This window comes from Lethenteron reissneri, chromosome 52 (assembly GCF_015708825.2).
Source record: "Lethenteron reissneri isolate LAM-NWPU_2019-01 chromosome 52, ASM1570882v1, whole genome shotgun sequence".
Taxonomy (NCBI): Eukaryota; Metazoa; Chordata; class Hyperoartia; order Petromyzontiformes; family Petromyzontidae; genus Lethenteron; species Lethenteron reissneri.
This window is the reverse complement of record NC_083830.1, coordinates 4,693,778-4,715,091: the sequence shown is the minus strand read 5'-3', so window position 1 is coordinate 4,715,091 and position 21,314 is coordinate 4,693,778. Positions and strand designations below refer to the sequence as shown.

General features: G+C 42.6%; 1 protein-coding gene across 3 annotated transcripts in view; it reads right to left on the bottom strand.

The window, feature by feature from the left end:
* Nucleotides 1–1,358: 1,358 nt before the first annotated feature.
* TONSL (tonsoku like, DNA repair protein) overlaps nt 1,359–21,314 on the bottom strand; it is a 72,691-nt gene continuing 52,735 nt past the window's right edge. For 2 of the 3 annotated variants that reach the window (XM_061573374.1, XM_061573376.1), the window contains exons 26-29: nt 19,876–20,051; nt 14,555–14,628; nt 10,099–10,232; nt 1,360–3,964 (exon numbers count right to left, since the gene is read on the bottom strand). In XM_061573374.1, the coding sequence (XP_061429358.1) occupies nt 3,750–3,964; nt 10,099–10,232; nt 14,555–14,628; nt 19,876–20,051 (599 nt within the window). In that variant the 3' untranslated portion in view covers nt 1,360–3,749. Of the gene's footprint in view, nt 3,965–10,098; nt 10,233–14,554; nt 14,629–19,875; nt 20,052–21,314 lie in introns of all 3 variants that reach the window. The other variant, XM_061573375.1, reaches the window with a different exon arrangement.

Below are 21,314 nucleotides of genomic sequence, written 5' to 3'. Positions count from 1 at the left end.
TTTGTGAGGTCAAGTTTCCGTGACTTATATCTGGGGAACGGCAGTTCGGATTGACCTAACGTATGGGTCGTAGCCTTCTTTGCCAGATCCAAAGCTGCCCACTACATTAAATAAAAATTGGGGGTTTGGTCAAATATGTATTCTTGATTAATTTTGCATGGAATAACCCAACAGAAAGAAGACAAAGCTCACGATAGCGCCAATGATATTGTGCATCTAAAAAATGTAAACAATTCAGAAATGTAATCGTATGTTGATATGGCCTTTAAAGTTATTAAAACGGTGAGAATAAACACGGTTAACTTTTGAAGCAAATAAAGGCAAAGCATCCGTTGTCATGTACGGGGACCGTATGAGTCCACAATATTTGTGTTGCGATGGCCCTTAATATCCATGCCCAGGGGCATGGGTTTGAATCAACAGTTTGCTGTCCAGCAAATTGATGTGAACTGGTGATGGGGCAATCACAAGGGATGTTACGGAACGAAAATAAACAAAAACCGCATGTGATTGTGAAAATTGTGATTAAATGGTTTGCTTTCAGGTTCTACGTTATTAAAAGGCATGTGACAATTCGTGCATTTGTAGATTAAACGTTGATTCTTACGCTTACAATAGACCGAATCATGTGCATCAGAAATGATTGTTCCCGATGCGCGCAAATTAGATGTTGCATTTCAGCCAATTACGTGAACAACACTTCGCAAACAAGACAATGTATACGATATGCAAATGAGACAGAGGCAGATTTAAAAAACTTCCCAAGAATTAGGGGGCAAGGGTTGGGGAGGGGGTCCCAAAATGTCAAGCTTTTTCAATCGGTCCTTAAAAATAAACTTAACATTTTATAACATTTAGTTTATTCTAACAGGTAAAGCCCACTGAGCTCTTTTTCAGAGGCGACCTGGCCACGTGATGATACATCATCATCAACACACGTGGGACATTTATAGCAGGAGGAGCTAAATCATCTCCACGAGCTTTGGTAATATAAATGCGGATGGAATCGGGAAAAAAACGGAGCAACGCGGAGAAAAAAAAATCCACGTGACCACCACGTGGGGGGAGAGAGAGGGCACACGCGGACCCCAAATATACAACAGCAAGCATCGCCAGGGTCCGGAATCGAACCCTCGACCCTCCTTGCATAGCAGGCGAGGGAGATAACATCACCTCGTCACTGAGGCGCCAACAATAATAATGATACAGCAATTAGATCAGCGTAGTAGTAGTAAATCGTGATGGGCCAAGTCCCTTTGTCCACCCACTTCTTCACGGCTTTGCTCTGCAGATGAGCGGTGACCACCCGCCTGCCCGCCCCCCCACCCGGCTCGGAGTTTGAGGTTAGGGGTTAAGTTCACAGCGTCTGGGCCCCTTTTACGAAGACGGCTTGCGGCCATGCGCGCGCCCTGGAAGCACGGCGCCCCCCCCCCTACCCCCCAACCCATCCCAGAAAGCCAAACCCACGACGCTTGCGAGCGGTGGCAACTCGCGTTGTCGTGTGATGCGTGACCGACAGTCGACGCTCACAGCCGTAAGTCACGGGGCCCACGCGCGCACCGCACCTCCGGTGAGCACGTTTGGCTACGTACGGTGCGAAAGAAGTTCAACGCACATGGCCTGGGCCACCGAGAGATCTAACCTACAAAATAAATTGGCAGACATTACATATACTTCACAGATCACACACAGGGCAGGACAGCATCTCGTTATGCTACAAAATAGCACTCCCATCACAAAAAATAAAATGCTTATTGATACCCACATGCTGTGTAGGCATTTTGCTTCTTCCATAAGAGGCTTTTGGGTTTACACATCGCGTAAATGTGTTGTTCAACCCGCCACCACCCGACACAGCACGATTGCTGTATCAAGTAAGTTCTTTACTGCATCAAGTAAGTTCTTTACTTGATACAGCCATCGTGCTGTGACGGTTCCACCTGAAGACGGAAGCTTGTGTTGTCTCCGAAACGTCGTGATGTTTTATTGTACTTTGATTAATTTTAATATTTTTTACCTACGTGACTTTACCGAAAAAACCTAAGAGTCTGCTACATAATTGAGCAATTTCTGCTGCAAAGCATTGGGTCATGAGGGCCCACAAGCCAGAGTGACTAAAAGTGTATTCAAAGTGAACGGATTCCTATCTGCTTATTACTCAAAAGCATGTTGGAATATGGAAACAGTTTTTTTTATACCACTAATTTAGTTGCGAGGTAGCGTTCAGATGCGATTCTTTGAATGACATTCCACGTGCTATTTAATGTCCCACTTGAAGGCAGGCAACGTGCATTGATAATTTCATTATTATCAGTCACCCGAATTAAGCGAACCACAGGCTCGGAGGCAAATATGTTCATGTGGTGGCAGGTACCAAGGAAAGGAAATTGAAAAATGTTATTAAAAATACATAATTCAGCACATGCCATACCTTCGATTGTTGAAACGAAGCATGTCATGCCAATGTAATTGCTGTAACAGAGTGAACTATTACACCAAGAGAAAATATACATGTTTTAATTCAGCAGCAATTCTCTTAGCACAATGCAATGGAGGAAATGATTACACACAGGAATGTGAGTATTGTCTCGTAAAATTACTTACAAACAGTACTAAACCACGAGTATTACACCGAGTTACACAATCCAGTTCGAATGCCCAAAGTATTGGCAAAGCACGCTTTGCCAATACTTTTCTAAACGTTAATTCCCTGTTAATCTGGCAATAGCGCTTGTGGATAATGTAGGGTTACTTTTCTTCATTTTATTTCAATTACATGCGATCAACAACAAAAAACATTCATCCTGATAATAGAGTGATAAATGGTCACCCTTAGCTTAGCTTAATCCCGATCATCTGATTCAATTTGAGGGGGGGGGGAATCATTAACGTTCATTGAAAGAACAGCACGCAAATGACTTTAGATTAGTTTTCTCGCGGCTATTTGTAACGCTTAAAAATTCGTTTTTAATAAATTCATGCAATTGTCAATGTACCCTCTGCTTGACGCGCGAGTCATATACACACTGCTTATCAAAAAATACGGGACGTACAGACAACATGGCAAAACCAACTCCACGACACTTTCTGTAAAAATGGCGAGAAACTCGTTAAGACAAACAGACAAAAAAATGTGTGGCGCAGGCTGGAAACAAGAGTAATGTTACGTGCACGAGGTGTGATTTTACGGGCAGAACAAAAACATTCACGATAAAACATGGACAAAAACATTTCCATTACGATAAAAAACCAAAGTAACGAGAACCACACACGAAAGGACACGCACTCTGGGCAAAGGTCCTACTGACTGCAGCATCCAAATTACCTTCAATTTTGAAATTCGCGAGTCCGACTAATCAACCGCGTACTTATATTTTTTGCAAAAACAAAACAGCAATCGGGGTGATGCACGGTAACAGCTCGGTATATACGAGTGAAATTATTTTCGACGTGAACGCTGTAATGCGAAGGGGGTTTAAATCTATTTGGGACAAACTTCAATAGTACAGCATACAAATTGTCCAACCCCTTGCGCTTGGACTCTGTGGCGATTCTTCACGTGGGCTGATTGTGAATATCTAACGGGAAAAGCTCGTTTCACACGACCTTTGGGTCCCGCATCGGCGATGCGCGTTGCAACACCGGACAATCGTTCAGGCCGTTTGAGGTTTAGGACAACGTGCGCACGTCCGCCGCTGTTATTGCACACGCTCCGGCACCCGTCGCCCCCCGTAATGATCGTCGGCCTCTCATTGCTGCGACTCGGTCGAAGTCAAAAAGAGCCTCCCGTGCCTGTCGAAGACCCGCCGCTCGCCGGCGTGCGTGCCGCACTCCCACGCCCTGGCCAGCTCCGCGCGGTCGTCCTTGCCCAGCGCCGCGCTGCACAGTCGCAGCTCCCCCAGGAGGCCCGCGGCTTCGTCCAGCTCTCGCAGACGCCCCCCGAGCGGCCCGACCACGTGGCACCCTGGGGCACGGCCAGAGAAGACAGTGGAAGCGGCGGCGGCAGCGACGACGACGATGAGCGACAACGCACGTGGGGCACGCGGGCCCGAGGACGGTGAACGATGGCCCCGCGCAACCCGTGTCGTGATTAGACTCACGAGAATAAGGATCACAATCATAATGATTTGCATTTGTCGAGTGGCGCATTTCATCCATTATCAGAGCCCAATGTGCCACCGTGTATGGAAAGCCGGGAAATAAGGAGAACTAGTGGGGAGGTGAAGGCCAGTTTAAAGAGGTAAGATTGCAAGACAGATATGTAACGATTCTGATTTGTCTTTTGAGCAAAGCGTTCCAAAGCTCGGCAGCTGCACCGGAAAAAGCCCCACCACCCCAGGCAATGAGCCTTGACCTCAGGGTACTCAGAAGAAGGCGATCCAAAGACCTCAGGGACCCCCCGTTGGAGTGCATAAATGGATCAGTTCCTGTAAATATTGTGGGGTTAAACCATTGAGTGCCTCGTGTAATTTTCACAAATGACAAGAAGTCCACTGAAATTAAGCGGCCACAAATCACGTCGCTTGCAAAAGTTAACAAAGAATCGATGAGAGTGTTCAAGGCACTGCAAGGTAGGTTTTAGCCGTTACGCTGTTCATAACTTCTTCAGGAACCGGATCCGTTCCTTGCGATCGCGAAAACACATCATAGCAACAAAGTACCAAAGCCTTACTCCTTAATAATATATGGTTTCAGACATAATTGCGTCACTTGAAACTTGTAAGTGGAACAAGCGGATAGAAAAGTGACATTTCAACTTGCGATTGTTTAACAAATTGAAATACTGTATCTCAATAAAGTAATTACGTATTACCTGTATCTCATAATTAGTTGTACGGAAAAATGACACTCAATAATGTCCCAGCCGCTTTAATACAAGAAGGCAAATGTTTGGACAGTGTGAAAATATAATATGACCTAAGCCCAGTTTGTATCTCCGTAAGATTACATTGCATTGACTGGCAGCAACACCGTGCATAATGCGGCGTGGAAAATGTGACAAGGTGTGTTAAAACTGGATGATTAAATATTGACGTTGCATTAGTGCGGTTCTTCCTTCCACGTGGCCGCATGAGAAACACGATGAAGGCCTGCTTAACTCGAATGTCCATCAAACCCCACGATATCGCTTGAAATATTTGGAAAACCTTGATGTGGGTCTTTTTTTTACCTTACCAATCACGGACTGTATGAAAACGTGAACAAATTAGAAAAAATGTTGTCTCAATTTGGAGATGCGGTTACACACTTTCGTTGCAAATTTGGGCCAATTTCGCCCTCTCTCTTAATTCTGATGCCCTCATTCAATCGGTTTGCGCTCAACAGAGGCGGTGTTATATACCAAGATCACAATGCCGTACCTGAGAGGGCTAAAGGCAAAAAACCACGCGACGTAACCTTTAAACCGATAAAAATGCGACTGTTGCGCAAATGCCACGGTCACCACGGTTGGTGGAAAATATCTCCCGCATTGAATATACCCGTGCCCACCTGTCTCACACATGTAAACTATTGCTACTCTTTCCCGTAGCCGACCCGATCGTCGGGATGTCCCTCAGTATGACTCGACCTCAACACCAGCAGCCTTGGGACTCGTGGAGTTCCACAATAAAAAAAAGCCTACGTTTGAGCAAAAAAAAGAAATATAAACAATGTTGTGCACAATTTCGATTTAAAGCTTTCGTGACTGCAGGGATTCATATTATTGGTTCTTTTGGTAAAGTCACGTAGAAGGGAAATAATAAAAATATAGAACAATAATAACAATTGTTCTATATTTGTATTATTATTTTATTATTTCCCTTCTACGTGACTTACCGAAATAACCAATAATATAACGCTGTGCACAGTACGATTGTTTCATCTTAAAATTGCACATTGCAGAGAGCAAAATATTTTCTTTGACTTTCCAGTAGGGATGATAAACGATTCAAATGTTTTCAGATTGCCTGATGTACTTTGAATATTAAGTACATAAATGCAATAAGTATCGGCCTAAGGAGTGCGTTTAGTGGTCTAAACAAAATGTACTTCAAGTATAAAATGCCTCTTATCCATCATTTTATTTGCTCATAAATCTGGTTGTTCTCAGGGACCAAATCTTCCTCGATTAGTTCTGTTAATCGCAGACTCCTATAGATTTACAAATACGTTTAGGGACTGACAAAACATCATCAGAATCTGTGTTTACACTGCAGGAGGAATCTGATGAGCTATGAAGCTCTTTTTCACAGATGTCCAGTAGGGGCGGGTTAGAAAGTTACAACAACAAAATTACAGGAGTGAAAAGTATGGGAAAGGTAAACAAATCACTAAAAATATATTTTTGTTAATGTAAAAAAATGTTTTATAAATAAATAATTTTCTTTTATAAACTACATTCTTTTACAACAGATTATTTCTATTTTATCAGGTAAAGCAAACTGAGCTATGAGCTTATTTTTCAGAAGCGAATGATTGCTCAACGAAGTGGCCGATTGCATAACGAAGTGGCTCATCACGTGATAATAATAAGGGACTACATCGACCACAGGGTAAACAAGCAAAACAAAAGATTAATCATCATTCAAAAAAAGTCACCGTGACCATGGTGCTTATCTCATGTTTACAGCACTGAGCCAGTGGTGGAAATTCCCCATTCTGATGGCGGGGTCTGAGTCCATCCAAAGGACAACCACTGCTGACTTTTCCCCCAGTTACATCTCCTGTGGGGTCACGTGTGGAAGATAAAAAGCTCACGGAGCCACTGTACATTGCTGGTCATCAATAGGGTATCTCCTGTGTGTAGCCCAGACGTCGCTGCAATAAGGATGGAGGCGATGCTCTCTGGGCACAAAGCACGGCTTGAATTCCTTATATTGTGTGCCTTATATTAAAATGTTCTCTCATACATTCCCATATCCGCCCACGTTTTGATAACAGAAGCTAATTTGCACTGAATAGAGTATTTATTTCTGAATGGGGGGGGGGGGAGAAGGAAAGAAACCTATTTCAGCATCTGCCCATTAATTTGTAATTAAAAATAAACACAAGCTCTTGAGCGTTTTGTTTCAAAAAGCAATGCCCCCCTATTTGCAAATTCCTCTTGTCAGACGATCTCGACGTCAAAACTGCCTCCTTTATTGTTCTCAACAAAAATCAATTTATGTCCGCCATCTAAACCGGGGGGAGGGGGGGGGGTAACGTACTTACAATTTTTCGGCCAAAACTGAGCCACGTCCTGTAAAAAAATATGCTCTTCGCAACGTGAAAAAGTATTGTGGCTTTTTTTCTGAACCTTGAAAAGCTTTGTCAATGTATGCAATTGTGCGCAAAGAGGTTTTGTCAAAACACAAACATGGAATTGATACATAGAATCAGGATATTTATACTGGAGGAATCCGATGAGCTATGAAGCCCTTTTTCACAGATGTCCAGGTATGGCATCGCCCAGGAAATGGCTCGCGTTACGTAACTACGGTAACGCAATTGTGAGCCAATGTTCTTGGTTTTGTGAAAAAAAATCTGTGGTCCAGATTGATACGCTAATCCAATTGAAATCCGTTTATGTTACAGTTTTGCTCACGATGCAATATCTGCCGAAACGAAAAACTGTCCACGTCAACTCGAAATCATGCAAAGTCCACTTTGCTCAGATGCTCCAGTGTTAGAGGCACCACACTCTAAAGTCAGGGTTTCAAGTTGATTTAGTTTGACCGGGTGAGATATCAAGAGACCAACACGAGCCTCATTTTCAAGGGTGACCTGGGGCATTCATCTGACAGTAAGGGGGGGGGGGCGATGATTTCTGCGCATAATCCCAATATAAACATTCGCGGGTGAATTTTCTGCTCTTGCGAATGATGTCACGGGGATCTTTTCAACGTCCACTGTGAAGCTGACGGCGCGTAGAACAGTCACGGCTGTTACACACCCGCAGTATTAACCAGGTCAGCCGCCAAAATTCGCACCGTGAAACTCTGCGATTTAGCAGTGAGGACGCTACTGTTAGGCCACGTCAACCACCCTTGATCTCGAGCAATGACATGACGTAAGGTGTAATGATACGTCAATTCACTGATAAATACTGAGACTTAAGCTCAAGACACTGGCAACGAATCACGGAGCAAAAATCGATGGCAATTGATTTGTGTGCCACATTGCCCCTACAGACACTAAAGGGCATAACAATTCACCACAACGTAAAAAAAACAATCTACTGGTGTCAATCAATCGTTGTGCTCAAGGACTGTTGCAAATACACCAGAGCCTACTTACTATATAATTGTCTGTTGTAAAGTAGTGTTCATGATTAAAGTTGTGATTTTATTTTGTACAAAAAAATCCAATCATTATCCAACTGAATGTTCATCGTTGTCGAATGGGAGATTATTGTCCTATATTAAAAACAACGTAAGAGCTTGTGAATTAAATATATTTCAACAAAAACAGTAAAGTTGGAAGAAAAAATTACGTGCACAGCACCTATTAAATTAACCGGTGATGTGATGAGATGAGATAAAACATTTGCAATTTACTGAATATAATGGCAGAAATAAAAACAATTACGTCCATCAAATAGGCTAAGCAACAACATGAACACAAAAATTAGCGTATATGTGACACCTACAATTCTCATTCGCTTCCTTTAATCTTCCAACCTCTACGGACGTACTATCCGATAAAAAAAAAAAAACATTTTTTAGAACCGCATTGATTGTCATCAACTTGACGGCACAGCGCGTGGCTATTTCACCGACAGCAAATTAAAGGCACGCAAATGTTATGTGTGTGCATGCGCGTGTTCCCCTACGCGCGTGTGACTTTTAATAAAGTGGCGCGTGTTTGCACATGATGATTTGTGTCGGTGTCCGTGAATACAGAGTTGTGCATTTACCCGTGTGTAAAAACTGGTCTCTGTACGATGCTCGCATTACGAGGGCCCGTTGTAAATTCAGTTTCTAACAATGCACGGGATCCGTGAGTTGGTGCTGTCAATAACAAAAATTGATTCCAGCTATATTCTCAACCAATATGGAGTCTCTCTGTAATCATTTAATAATAATGTCATGCCAACGTGTTGACCAATCACGGCAGAATATATACTAAAACTAAATTTAAATACTTTACAATTTGTATTTTTTTTACTACGTAAGACCCACTGAGCTATATAGCATTTTCCATATGCTAAATTCCTCTTGATATGCAAATTATTTTGTCAAGGCGCTCTTCTTCCCACCTCCCTGCCTCCAACCCAGCTTAAATATACGCTACAAGCTTGGTGGTGTTTCATTCTTCACCTGAGGACGGCTGCTTGCGTTGTGGCCGAAACGTCGTGAGAATTATTATTTTTTTATTATTTTATTACTTCCCTTCTACGTGACTTTACCGAAAGAACCAAGAAGAAGATATATAGCTCTTTTTCAGAAATTATTGCCCAACGAAGTGGCTTATCGTGTGTAAATTTATAGCAGCCAATTACTCTAGAAGCATCTCTTAAAATGTGGAGGGAAAAACCGGTGAACCCGGAGAAAGATCCACGCTACCACAGGGAGAGAGAACATGCCAAACTCTAAATGCACAGGCGTCAGCGTCGGGATTGAACCCGCAACCTCCTGTATACCAGAGAAGGTAGTTCACATCTCCCCACTGTGGCACCCTCTATGCAGTCACGGCACTCGTTCACGCACTCGTTCACGCAAGTTCAATCCCCTAAGGGCGACGCTGAGTGATACATCTCAACCGGCCCGCGGGCACCTCCATTACCAGCCTGCACTGACCGGCATGGTGAATTATGACCAAAACAACCGCTGTGACCAAAACACCTTGGGAGGACTTCAGCCAATATTGGATTGCTAAATGGCTAAGCGGTGCAACGAAGAGCCACTTGGCAATCGGTGAAAATTACTCGCCACGAGTGAACTATTTGATAAACCCACTAATTTCAAACGATTACGACACAAATTGCCCATATCTAAATAACTATATATATGTTGGGACCGCTAAAGTTACGCTACGGCAGGCGGTACGGGCAAACGAAATATCTTGCTCTGCTCTCACGGACTATTCGTCTTTGTGTGTGTGTACGTCGGTAGACTAGTTTTGCGTGCGTCTGCATACCGGTGAGGTTGAGGTATTCGAGCCCCTTAGCCCGCTCACGTAACGCCCCCAGGAGGATGTCGAGCCCGCAGCAGGTGACGTCCGGGTTTCCAGACAGGTCCAGCCAGGTGAGAGACTTGTTCTGCACCAATGTCCTGTAGGGAAGGGACCGCGGGCGAGTAAAAAGTAAAAAAAAGCAACAGGGGCAAAGCCAAACCACATTACAGTCGCACAGCGCGCATTCGTAGAGCATCCCTGTACGGCTACCTCTCGTTTTACGCGGGGGTTGTGTTGTTGAAAAATGGCGCGTAGCACGAAAAAACACGTACAGTAAACATAATTTTCCCACAAGAAGTAAAGGCAATGGTTGGGGTTCGGGAGCGCAAGCTATCGAACCTCACTCTTACGTCTACATATTTCACCGGTTACAGTACACATTATATTTACAATACTACCCACACACGTAATAAAGATAGTAACAGCCTATTTAAAGGAAGACAAGTAAACCCGTAAAAACAAAGTTTTTCACTCTAAATCCTTTATATGCGTGGCGACTAGAGTTCTCTCGTCCTCTGGCTTGAGATGGCTGCAATATATGGGTCAGATGATTGTCTGCCAGTATTAAGCAATTGGTAATTAAATATTTAATTTGTTTTCCCTAAACAGTGTAAAATTTTGGAAAAAAAATTTCACGAAAATTTATTGTCACACACAACGAGTCTGTGTGGAAAATGTCAGCTCGATTGGATCACGGGAAGTGGGTTAAAAAACGAGCGAAAGATTTGCACGGTCCTAAGCAAGCAAGCGAACTTAATATAAAGGATTTAAAAATATATTCGCCTGTGGAGGACGCGGGGATCGATCCCGCGACCTTTGGCATGGGAAGCGAGGGCGCTACCAACTGCACTACTCCACCACGGCCTGTGGAGGGGTTACGCTCTGGGCTCTTACACTCTGACGTTCAGCCAAAGCCATGAATGCGTTCTATTTGAATATATGTAAAATAATTTTTTTTGCCTAAAAAGTGTAAAATTTTGGGAATTTTTTTTCACGAACAATAATTGTCTGGCACAACGAGTCTGTGTGGAAAATGTCAGCTCGATTGGATCACGGGAAGTGGGTTAAAAAACGACCGAAAGATTTGCACGGTCCTAAGCAAGCAAGCAAGCACGCACGCACGCACGCACGCAAGCAAGCAAGCACGCGAACTTAATATAAAGGATTTAAAAATGAAAAAAATTAAGTAAAATAAAAATATTTCTAATGCGTAGTGAGATGCATATTGGGAAGACAAATGTGTGCACAGGACAAAGTTCACGTGGACAAGATCTTCAAAGTGGTGTGCGATAATGAGCAGCTGATGCTGCCCGCGCTTGTGGTTGTCGTACTGCTGCACCTCGGGCAGCATCGCGACTGAACTTTGTGGCCTGACTAACTTACTTCAGTCATAGTACGCGCATCACAAAAATAAGTGTCAATTAATCTAACGTGCTCTTTCGAAATCACATTACTCCGCTGGTGAGTCGGAGGAGTTAAAATGGTGGGAGAGAGGAGGGGGCATTGAACAGCAAAACCTCTTCTACGAAGTACTGTACTATAATTATAATTTAAATGTGTTATTATTTTATTAATGATCTATGGGGGGCTGCTGTCTGGCCCTTTTTGCGGAGTAAAAAGTTCAAATAAACGTCAAAGTCTTCATTGAAAAGATCATTCGGAGATAAGACCTCAGCTATGACAAGAACCAACTTTTGCGCACGCAAACGACTTGGTGTTGAAACGGGCAAAAGCGCGTGTTCTTAAGCAACGGTAAAAAAGCGAAGATGTACAGCGACGTGCCAACGTTCCGCGGAGAAGGCTAGCACCCGGGGCGTGATAAATAACTCCACATTTCTGTTTATACGAAATAATGTCATAATTTTACGCTTTATAATTACATGGGGTACAAAATAATATTTTGAAATGAAATTACGAAAGCTCGTGGAAAGTAGGTTAAGTTATGCGACATTTTCAGAGGTTTGCCAGGTGGCAAAAAGGTGGTGGCGCTGAGCTGGCAATGCTGAGGTCGTGGCTTCGAATCCAGGCAGCCATTTGAAATTAAACCGGGTTCTCAAGTGTTGTGAGTTGGTGGTCTCTGCCTGGTTACCAATGACTGTCCAATAAGCCATCATATATGTCCTTGTTGTAACTGCTCTCTCGCTGGTTCAGCAGTTCCACTAGTGGATTCTATTTTTTCCGCCTGAGGACGACCGCTTGCGTTGCGATCGAAACGTCGTGATTCATTTTATTTTATACCTACGTGACTTTACCAAAAGAACCAAAGAGCATCATTAAAAAAATTGTTGTGAAATTAATTTGGATACATTCCCACCTCCGAGAACTACAAACAACTGTTTGGTATTTTATGCGATAAACAGTACTCTCGTGCAGGGAGGGTAGGTAAGTGATGATCCTAGGTGAGGAGCAGACGTTAATTTCAAGGGATTTCAGAAGAGGTTCTTTGATATATGCTTCGGTGGACCATTTTCTAATGTAGAAAAGGGGAGGGGGGGGGGTTGTACAGCTCTGCACGAGTTTCTGAGTGGATTCTCCGTCTTACAGAGTTAGACTGAAAACTTTAATCTAAATTGTCTTATGGTTGTTATTGTTTGACTTGCATCCCACTGGGATTTTTGTGCTTTTTCTGGAAGACTTTGCTGGTTTTTCCTGGATTTTTCTGTTGCGCGTCGTCATTTTAATATGTTTCTCGTTCATGTTTTTGTTTTGTTGCGGTTGCACCCGAGTCAAGAGCCGCATGGCTCACAGGGTTATACCTAATAATCGAACTGAACTGAACTACTGACATTACTTCGATGACGCAATCGTGATACGACTGGGGAAAAGACCGAAACACGTCCGTGTACAATTTTCACCCGCTGGTTAAAAAGACTCAACGGAGATTATTGCCACCCTTAACCGAGTTCACCAAGCTCTAAAACACTCATATTTCTATTGCCAATGAGTGAAGCTGATCGTCGCCTTGGTGTGATTTCAATGCCTAGTGGATCGGCCTTGAAATTGTCCACATTGCCGAGTCAATAGCCGAGATAGATTCGTGTTTCCACAGTAGCAAACAAACATCCTTCCCGTTTGTCAACAAAGCGTGTTTGTGGGGAAACCTGTCTGTACTTTTTTGCGAGAAATAAGCTTCCCTCTTGTTTGAATATAATTTGTTTAGGAAGTCCATCATCAGCATCATCAACCAGAACGTACTTATAAGATGAATTAGAAACACTACACGCGCATGTTAATTCTCTATATTAGCATATATTTGATCTTTCTCGGAATATAATTGTCATCTTCACATCTATCAAATTCACCCTTACACTTATCGTGTGCGCCATCGTCACTAAAAGCACTCCGCTTCCTTTGTATTACGGAGGGAAGGTGGCGCCATACACATTCATGGGTGTGCATGGATAATGCAGATGCGTTATCGATGATGCCAAATGCCTAATGCATTTTCTACGAATGCCTGCGAGCCAAAACGTTCAAACACGGGTGCTCGCAACGGCCGGCGCCAATGCGTCACAGTTTGCTTGGTAATGTGCTTCTTTTGTTTACAGACATCATGGAGGTCGCATTAAAATAATACATAGCCGTCATTTAGAGTGTTGTAAGTGTATGGCAAGGCACAGGCACTCCCTCAAAAGTACACAGCAACATTTACGAACGCAGCCACTGGTGCGCCATCGCGAAACAAGAGAATTACAAAATCCGGCGAAATGTTGGGATTGTGGTCTGGGGTATGGAGACCGAACGGATTTATTTATTTTCATTTATTTTCTCTGCGATTATTTTTTCTTAAGTGTATTTTTTCTCGTTATTCATGTATTCGGTTTTTTTTGCCAAGTAGTGAGGTTTGTTTTTGTATTATCTGTGTACGGAACTGGATAATTGATGTGCAGCATTGTGGGATGCAATTGCATGACGCAATAGAAAATTAAATTATTATTACATCAATTACTGGTGTGCTCTTAACCACTGTTGACTTCCCGAAAAAAATAATTTCATTGACTGCGAACCACTGACAGATTGAATTCACCCCCCAGCCAGGATGTAAACTACACACTTTTCCAAATTATGTTTGCCTAACGCTATCAAACAACAGCACAAGCAAGAAGGATACTACTATACAATGTTAACAATGTTCAACACGCAAAAAAGTAAGTGGACTCAATGAGCTAATGCTGTGACCCTTTAATCATTAAACATAAACGTAGGTATTATCTGTTTAAGAGTCAGGCACATATTATTACAATCATGTTCGTACATTTATATATATATAAAAGAAATATGGTAACATGTGACCATTATGTAAATGGCAGTGCCGAAAAGCATTTGGTTTATCTGTTCCATAAAACAACGCAACATGCCATGCGTAGACGCTGCAACGCAACATATGCTCACGCGCTCCCGTCCTCAAGCTCACGCTTACCGGCTGAGTTCCCGCAGCGAGGCATCGTTGAGGTTGTTGGAGGAGATGTCCAGGTGAGTTAATGCACACGACTCCTAGGTGAGATAATACCAACGTTGACATCAATTCATTTGTGTAACGGCTGCTTAACCCTAATTAATTAAGAAATACAGTTTTCCAAAAAGCACTGCCTCATGTTGTGGCAAATAACACCTCTTTATAATTAAATGTATTAAAAAAGCAGAGCGATCCATATCTGTTTTCGACGTGGGCCAGGTCGCTGATTCATGCCAAAATTCTCACCATTGATTAGCATTTAATCAATACATTGGCACGTGTGAATACCGTCTTTGTCATCGTGACAATTCTGTCAGGGTGGTGGAGGGATAATGAGAAGAAATTTGGCATAAACCTACCCACGTGGCCCATGCCAAAAAACGATGTGGATCATTGTATTGACGACGGTAAAGTCAAAAAGCAGCATACCATTGGTGCCTGCACAGTGCCAGCTATGACGTACGGATCGGAGACAATGGACGTTAACGAAGAGAATGGAGCAAAAGGCTGAAACATCTGCAAATAAGTATGGAGAGATCTAAGGTTGGAATTGATTGTTGACATATGAGTACAACAGTGACCTCACATATCTGTTTAATGTTCCTGTACGTGTCTAAAAATAATCTAACCAAGCCGACTTGCCGCTACACGGAATCTATTATTTAACATGTGTGTGCAATATTTATTTTATTTGCTAAACTTTATGTTGTTTGTTTTGCGTTTGCCATATTGGTGGCCCACCCAGGTCACTGTCACAAAGCAGAATATCCTTGATTCGAGAGTTCTCACCTGGTCAAACAAAACTAACTTATAAGAACTGGCAATATAACAGGTGTTAAGATGTTAAAACACCAAACAGAAACCTTTTGCAAGGAATCATGTATGCACTAACCACACATACTTGTGGTGAACATGAAACAAAAATATGCTCTGGTAATATACCCACTGTCGTGGAAACTGATTGGTCCACACCAGAAAGAGCTTTTTTTAGAGCATATTATGGATATTGACACATATTTAATAAAACACTGCAGAGACACGAAGAGAACACACAAAAAACCACTCAAGCTCAACACTGAACACTCACTTTCAGATTAAACCACTAACCTTAAAACATATAAAACATTTTTTTTTTCTTGAACAGCAGGGCAACGTGGGAAAGTAACTTCAGGTTCACCTTCATATGGGACCTGCACTCCACTATGGTCCTGCTAACCTCCTGCCACTGATCGTGGCTCGTGATGGATAAACTTGGAACGTCCAGGGATGGAATGTAAAGAAATATGATTTCCCCCTTTTTAAACAATGAATGCGTCAACATCTGTACTTTCGTTTTGATTTCATAGCAGCAGCGCCTTGGGACAACTCTTTTTAAAGGCCGGATGCCAGCATTATTTCATTATTATGAGCATTGATTTCCGTCACAGGATTAACAATTGGAACAGGAACTCTCGCAGTGAATATTGTATCTCGCCTCTTGTTTGCAACTCGACATTCAGTCATGCAGCAAATGTTTCGCAAAGTTCATGCGGTGGTAACAAAGCATAGAGTTGTTTTTGTTCTTGCCGCGGGAAATATTCAATTGTTTGTTTGTTTCTTTGTGCCAAACATGTTGAATACATAGCATTCATTATTAAGGGTATGGCAAACCTGTTCGAAATGACGGTAGAATGTTTTCCCCTTCAAAACTCGCGGGATTACGCTCAAATGAATGCAGTCACGTGCGAGCGAACATCTATTTTTCACATTATTGCCTCTGGTAGATACTGGATTATGCAATAGGTCAGACCTTGAGAATGAGGCACCGCTGGGAGGGCCCATGGGAGATACAGGATAAAGGGACTTAAGATTCAAGAATGGCACCTTTTGATGGATATTTTATGAGCTGTTAAATTACACACCAACTTTTGGACAAATCTGACCCATGCCGATATCGAGCGGCGGTGTTTTTATATGTAAAACATTGCCGAGCATGTCATACCTGTCGACCGATTTGTTTGTTGAATACAAATTAAAATGCATTTTAAAATGAAAAGAATATGAAATAATACAATTCTTTAAACAAATCACACGAAAGCACGGCAATATGTGCCATTGAATGTATTCCTTTACGTCAGCGCATACATCTGTAACATGGCCAAGAAACTGATAAAAAGTCAAACGAAAAATAGTGAGTGGTTTCCTGCTCATATGAGCATTGACGCATTGGTGCTGACTTCCTGTTTCCAGCCCTGAGCCAGCGGTGGAAATTCAACGATCGCAGAGCCACAGGCAGGTGGCTCAAGCAGTCGAGTTTAATAATGCTGCAGCTCAACGCTGTGTGTGAACATCACGTTGGGGCCAGTGTGTGCATCGCTATTTGCGCACTCCATTTACATTATTTACGGGCAGTGGCGGTCTAATTTCTTCATGAATTGTGCTGTTGTTTTAACAATCCGAATAAGATTTTTTTTTTTTGCTAAGAACACCACTGGTAATTTATGAAAATAACACAAATTGTATGTTAACCTCCTGTGGGACTCATTCAGGTTATGCACGCTACATACAGTGTGTGAATACCAGAGGGTCAAAGATGGCAATGTGTTTATGAACGGCACTTTGCCAACAGCAGTGTAAGGACTCTTTGTTCTTGCTATTCGTATACATACTTCACGTTCACTGAAGAGTCTAACAAAGCCTTACATTTCACATTTCATAAATTGAACATCAATGTATTTCAGGAAGAATTGTTTTTTTCCCAAAGAGTGGTTGGACACCAATGCAAAACCTCTCCAAGCTCAAAGGGTAATTGCTGAAATATCCAATAGCGGACTCAAGTAGTATTCTGTTCTAAGTCGCCGTTATGAAAGGTGGTGAGGTTTTGGCTTTTGAAAGCCGGGTAAGGCTCTGCATGGAATGACTCACAATTGAATTTTTAGTGGCTTCACATTGCATTCTGCAGTGGTGTTTGATTCCCCACCCCCTGCATACCCACCCCACGGCGATTCGATGGATTGTCACGATCCACGGCTGTGATGTGATTGAAGAATTAATTTGTATATTTGACTCATTTTATATCGTCTCCTGCCTTATCCCTTCTCGCATTTTGTGCACTTTTGTTGTTTGCTTTGTCCAGTTAGAAGTGAAACGCCAGCCTATCGCTCGAGTTTTATTTGCCAAAAAGAACGTTTAAAAAACATTCTTTCCTTTCACATGCGAGCGGGTGCATGTATCGTGGGAATCAATATTGGTTGATGAATCAATGCATAGTGTTAACCCCTACTGGATTTACACATTCCACTCAATTAATTCTAATTGAAAAATATGAACAACTTAAATGAGGAGGGGGGGGGCGGTAGCAATTCTTCAGTTGCTTTGGGATAATTTACCTGTGACAAACGTGCACTAAAAATACAATTCCAAGCTTAACACGTTAATCTAATTTATCTGCGGTTCATGCACTTGTGGCGATAAATTTATATTATTTTTATGGCTGAGTAATACTGAGTCTTGTAACCACCACAACCAACTTCAACGAGTTGTTGTTGATGATGATGATGATAACAATGGGTGTGGGTGGTATACACGCTGGCGATCCAAGCATTTACAGGCAACATTGCTGGGTCTCCACATCATTGCTGTGAAATGCTATGGACTGCTGAATACGAATTTCCTAGACATTGTTATTATTAAAATCATTGCCCGACTTAAAACCGGAGCAATAGTAAAATATTTTTTTCTTACAATTACTGAACGAACTGGTTTATTCATACAAATGTATGTATGAAAAGAGTAGAGAAAGCTAGCCAGGATGGGGAGAGACACGGCTCCGCTTTTCACCCAGGCAAGCAGAGAGTCCAGACTTATTTTTTTTACTTATTCTGAAAACAACAAATGACATTTAAAAATGCGTAAGTTAAACAAAAACACCCAAATACACAATTTTATATCACGCAATGCCACATGGCACTCCATCAAAGGACAGCTTCAGAAATAAAGTTACACAAGACATTCTTCGAAATAAAAAAACGAAGCTGAAATTCGGTGCAGCTTCAGAAATATAATTACGATTAAAGCGTTAGGATTTGCAAAGGCTCATAAATTCCCAATCAGTTTGAGCATGCCCATCTCATTATCATCAGCCAACAAAGACCTTCATCACGAGACCATATGGCTATGTGGTGACTCTCGACGTGCTCATAACTAATCCATCGATATCATCCCTTGCAGACTAATAAGTAAAAAAGGATTGTTTCCTGCTATATCATTACAGACGTAGCAGGTATTTATGATTAATAATGATGAGGAATACTACTATTTATAGGTGCATGTTTATTACAATAATCACTATTTTGTGCGCATGTTCAATCCACTGCTCGATGGAAGCCTCTGTACATCGTGTCTTTAATTTGGGTTATATGGTCATACTTCATCATGCTGGTCAGTGTGAATTGTTGAAGATAAAAAAAAAAATAAAGGTACTTTTTTTATTGTTTGAAGTTTCAATAATCTTTAGAATGAAGGGAAGCGAGCCGACAAGAAAAACACTTGGGGTTTGTTCTGAGGGTTGAGAGATTGCTTCTACCAGATCAGAGCCAAGAGCCTTTCTGCTTTGACCCTTTTAGAATGCATTTTGTCAAAGGTAGTCCCACCTACTCACTTGTAGTGGCATGTTCACAATGCGCAGGTCACTTAACGTGTTTTCTTGTATGTATGTTGAACTCCTTTCGCACCGTACATAGCCAAACATGCTCATCGGAGGTGCAGGGGGAAGGACAACTAACTAAACACAAAAATCGGTTCTAAAGAAATTAGTTTTCAATCTATATTTAAAAGTGCATAGATCGAGTGGCATCCGAATATCGGAGAGCGTTCCAGACGGCCACAGAATGGCATCTGAAAGCGCGCGATGCAGTGACCGCCTTTGTTCGATGGTTAGCCAAAAGCTGCTGCGAGGATGACCGAAGTTCGTGTGACGATTTATATGCGCCTTGACGAGACCTTTTCCATAAGCAACCCAGTGTGAAAGCCTTGCCTCTACTCTATTGCCCATTCTCTTCCTCTTCTCTCCCCTCCCCTCGCCCCTCCACTCCTTCCTGTCTCTACACTTCCCCTTTCGTGCTCCCTAAGTACCCCCCTCCATCTCTGTCAACACGTTTCCATCGCACTCACCCCTTGCCAACCGCACACCATTCCATTGCGCGTCGTCGTTTTTGCAAGCTACGGTCAACAAGACCCGAGTTGAGAGGCGCCCTACTACATGAAACGCAAACGAGGTTGGGTGAAGCAGCGCAACGCGTGGCCACCTGGTGAAGGATCTTGCAGACGGGATCGAGGGCGAGGCGGTCGCCGGGGCCGACCGTCACGGCGGACACCTCGAGCCGAGCGAGGCGCTGGCTCGGCGCGCTCCGCACGAACAGATCGACGCCGCTCGAGCCCAGTGCATTGTGGGACAACACCACGCTCCGGAGTCGATTCACACCTAGCGAGGCATTAAATAAAAACAAAATCAACATTTTTTTGCACGGGGAGATTTTTTTGGTTTGCCATTGCACGCAGACGGGAGTTTAAAACAAGCAGCTTTCCTGTCTTAAATGAGCCGCAGCAACGCAAATAGTACTTCGCATTTCAGAATCTTTATTTATACTGAAGGAGGAACCCTATGAGCTATACAGCTCTTTTTCACAGATGTCCAGTAGGGGGGGGGGGGTCAGAAAGTTACAACAACGAACAATGCAAAAACACGATAGGAGTGCAAACTAAAGGAAATGTTAACGTTTTCATTTACAGGTAAGTATCTACTGAGATAAAAGTCTTTTTTGAGAGACCGTGGTTGAACACAAAGATAATTTACAAAACAAAAGTATTTTAGGGAAGAAAAAAAACCCACCACAATCGCAAATGCTTTGTACATTTACCAACTTATTTCTGGAATTCCATAAAAGAGCGGAGCAAAATGCTACATGAATCACACCCGAGGACTCACAATATTGTGCAGTGGAGGCCTGACTCGGCTAATGAGACATTGAATGTCCAAACTGGTTCAAAAGTTCGCTTCTATCGAACCAAGGTTGTTGAAAAAGATGCACTCCCAGAAGGCTGTGTGGCTAAAGATGTGTGAAACAGTAATATGTGAAGGAGGTCTACTTACTACCTGCTTATTTATTTTGCATTGACACAAGTGACAAAAATGTGGTTTGTGCCTTGTGAAGAAAAATTGACCGGTGCTAATTTCCTTCTCAGTGCGCCAAATGGATGAAACCAGAATAAAGGAAAAAAAAAACGTCAAGACTGGGAATGATGGATTGAAAGACTTTTGGCCCTGGGATTTAAACATAATGTGGAATGTAAAATTAGGTCGAAGCTCTCTTTAGATTATAATTGGAGTGAATGTATATAAAATGTCATAGTAATCAATAAGTGGCATGAAAGTTAATGAGATGATCTGTGTACAGATGGCTGCAAGGCTGTAACAGCTGCCTCTTACTACGAAAGAGGTATCGGTGACAACCGTCGCCACATTCGCACACAAAGCTGGTAAAGGCCAAACAATCGAACGGTGAAAGAAAAATTACCCGCAAATTACTCGATAGGAAATTGCACACAGCATCATCGCCCCCCCCCCCTCCTTACTGCAAGAAACCTGGCAGTAACCCTCGTACAAAAAAATAAGTCTTGAGATTCAGTGAGGCTTTCCTGGCTAAACCAGCTGGGACAAGAACAACAGAGGCTTGTGACCTGCGCA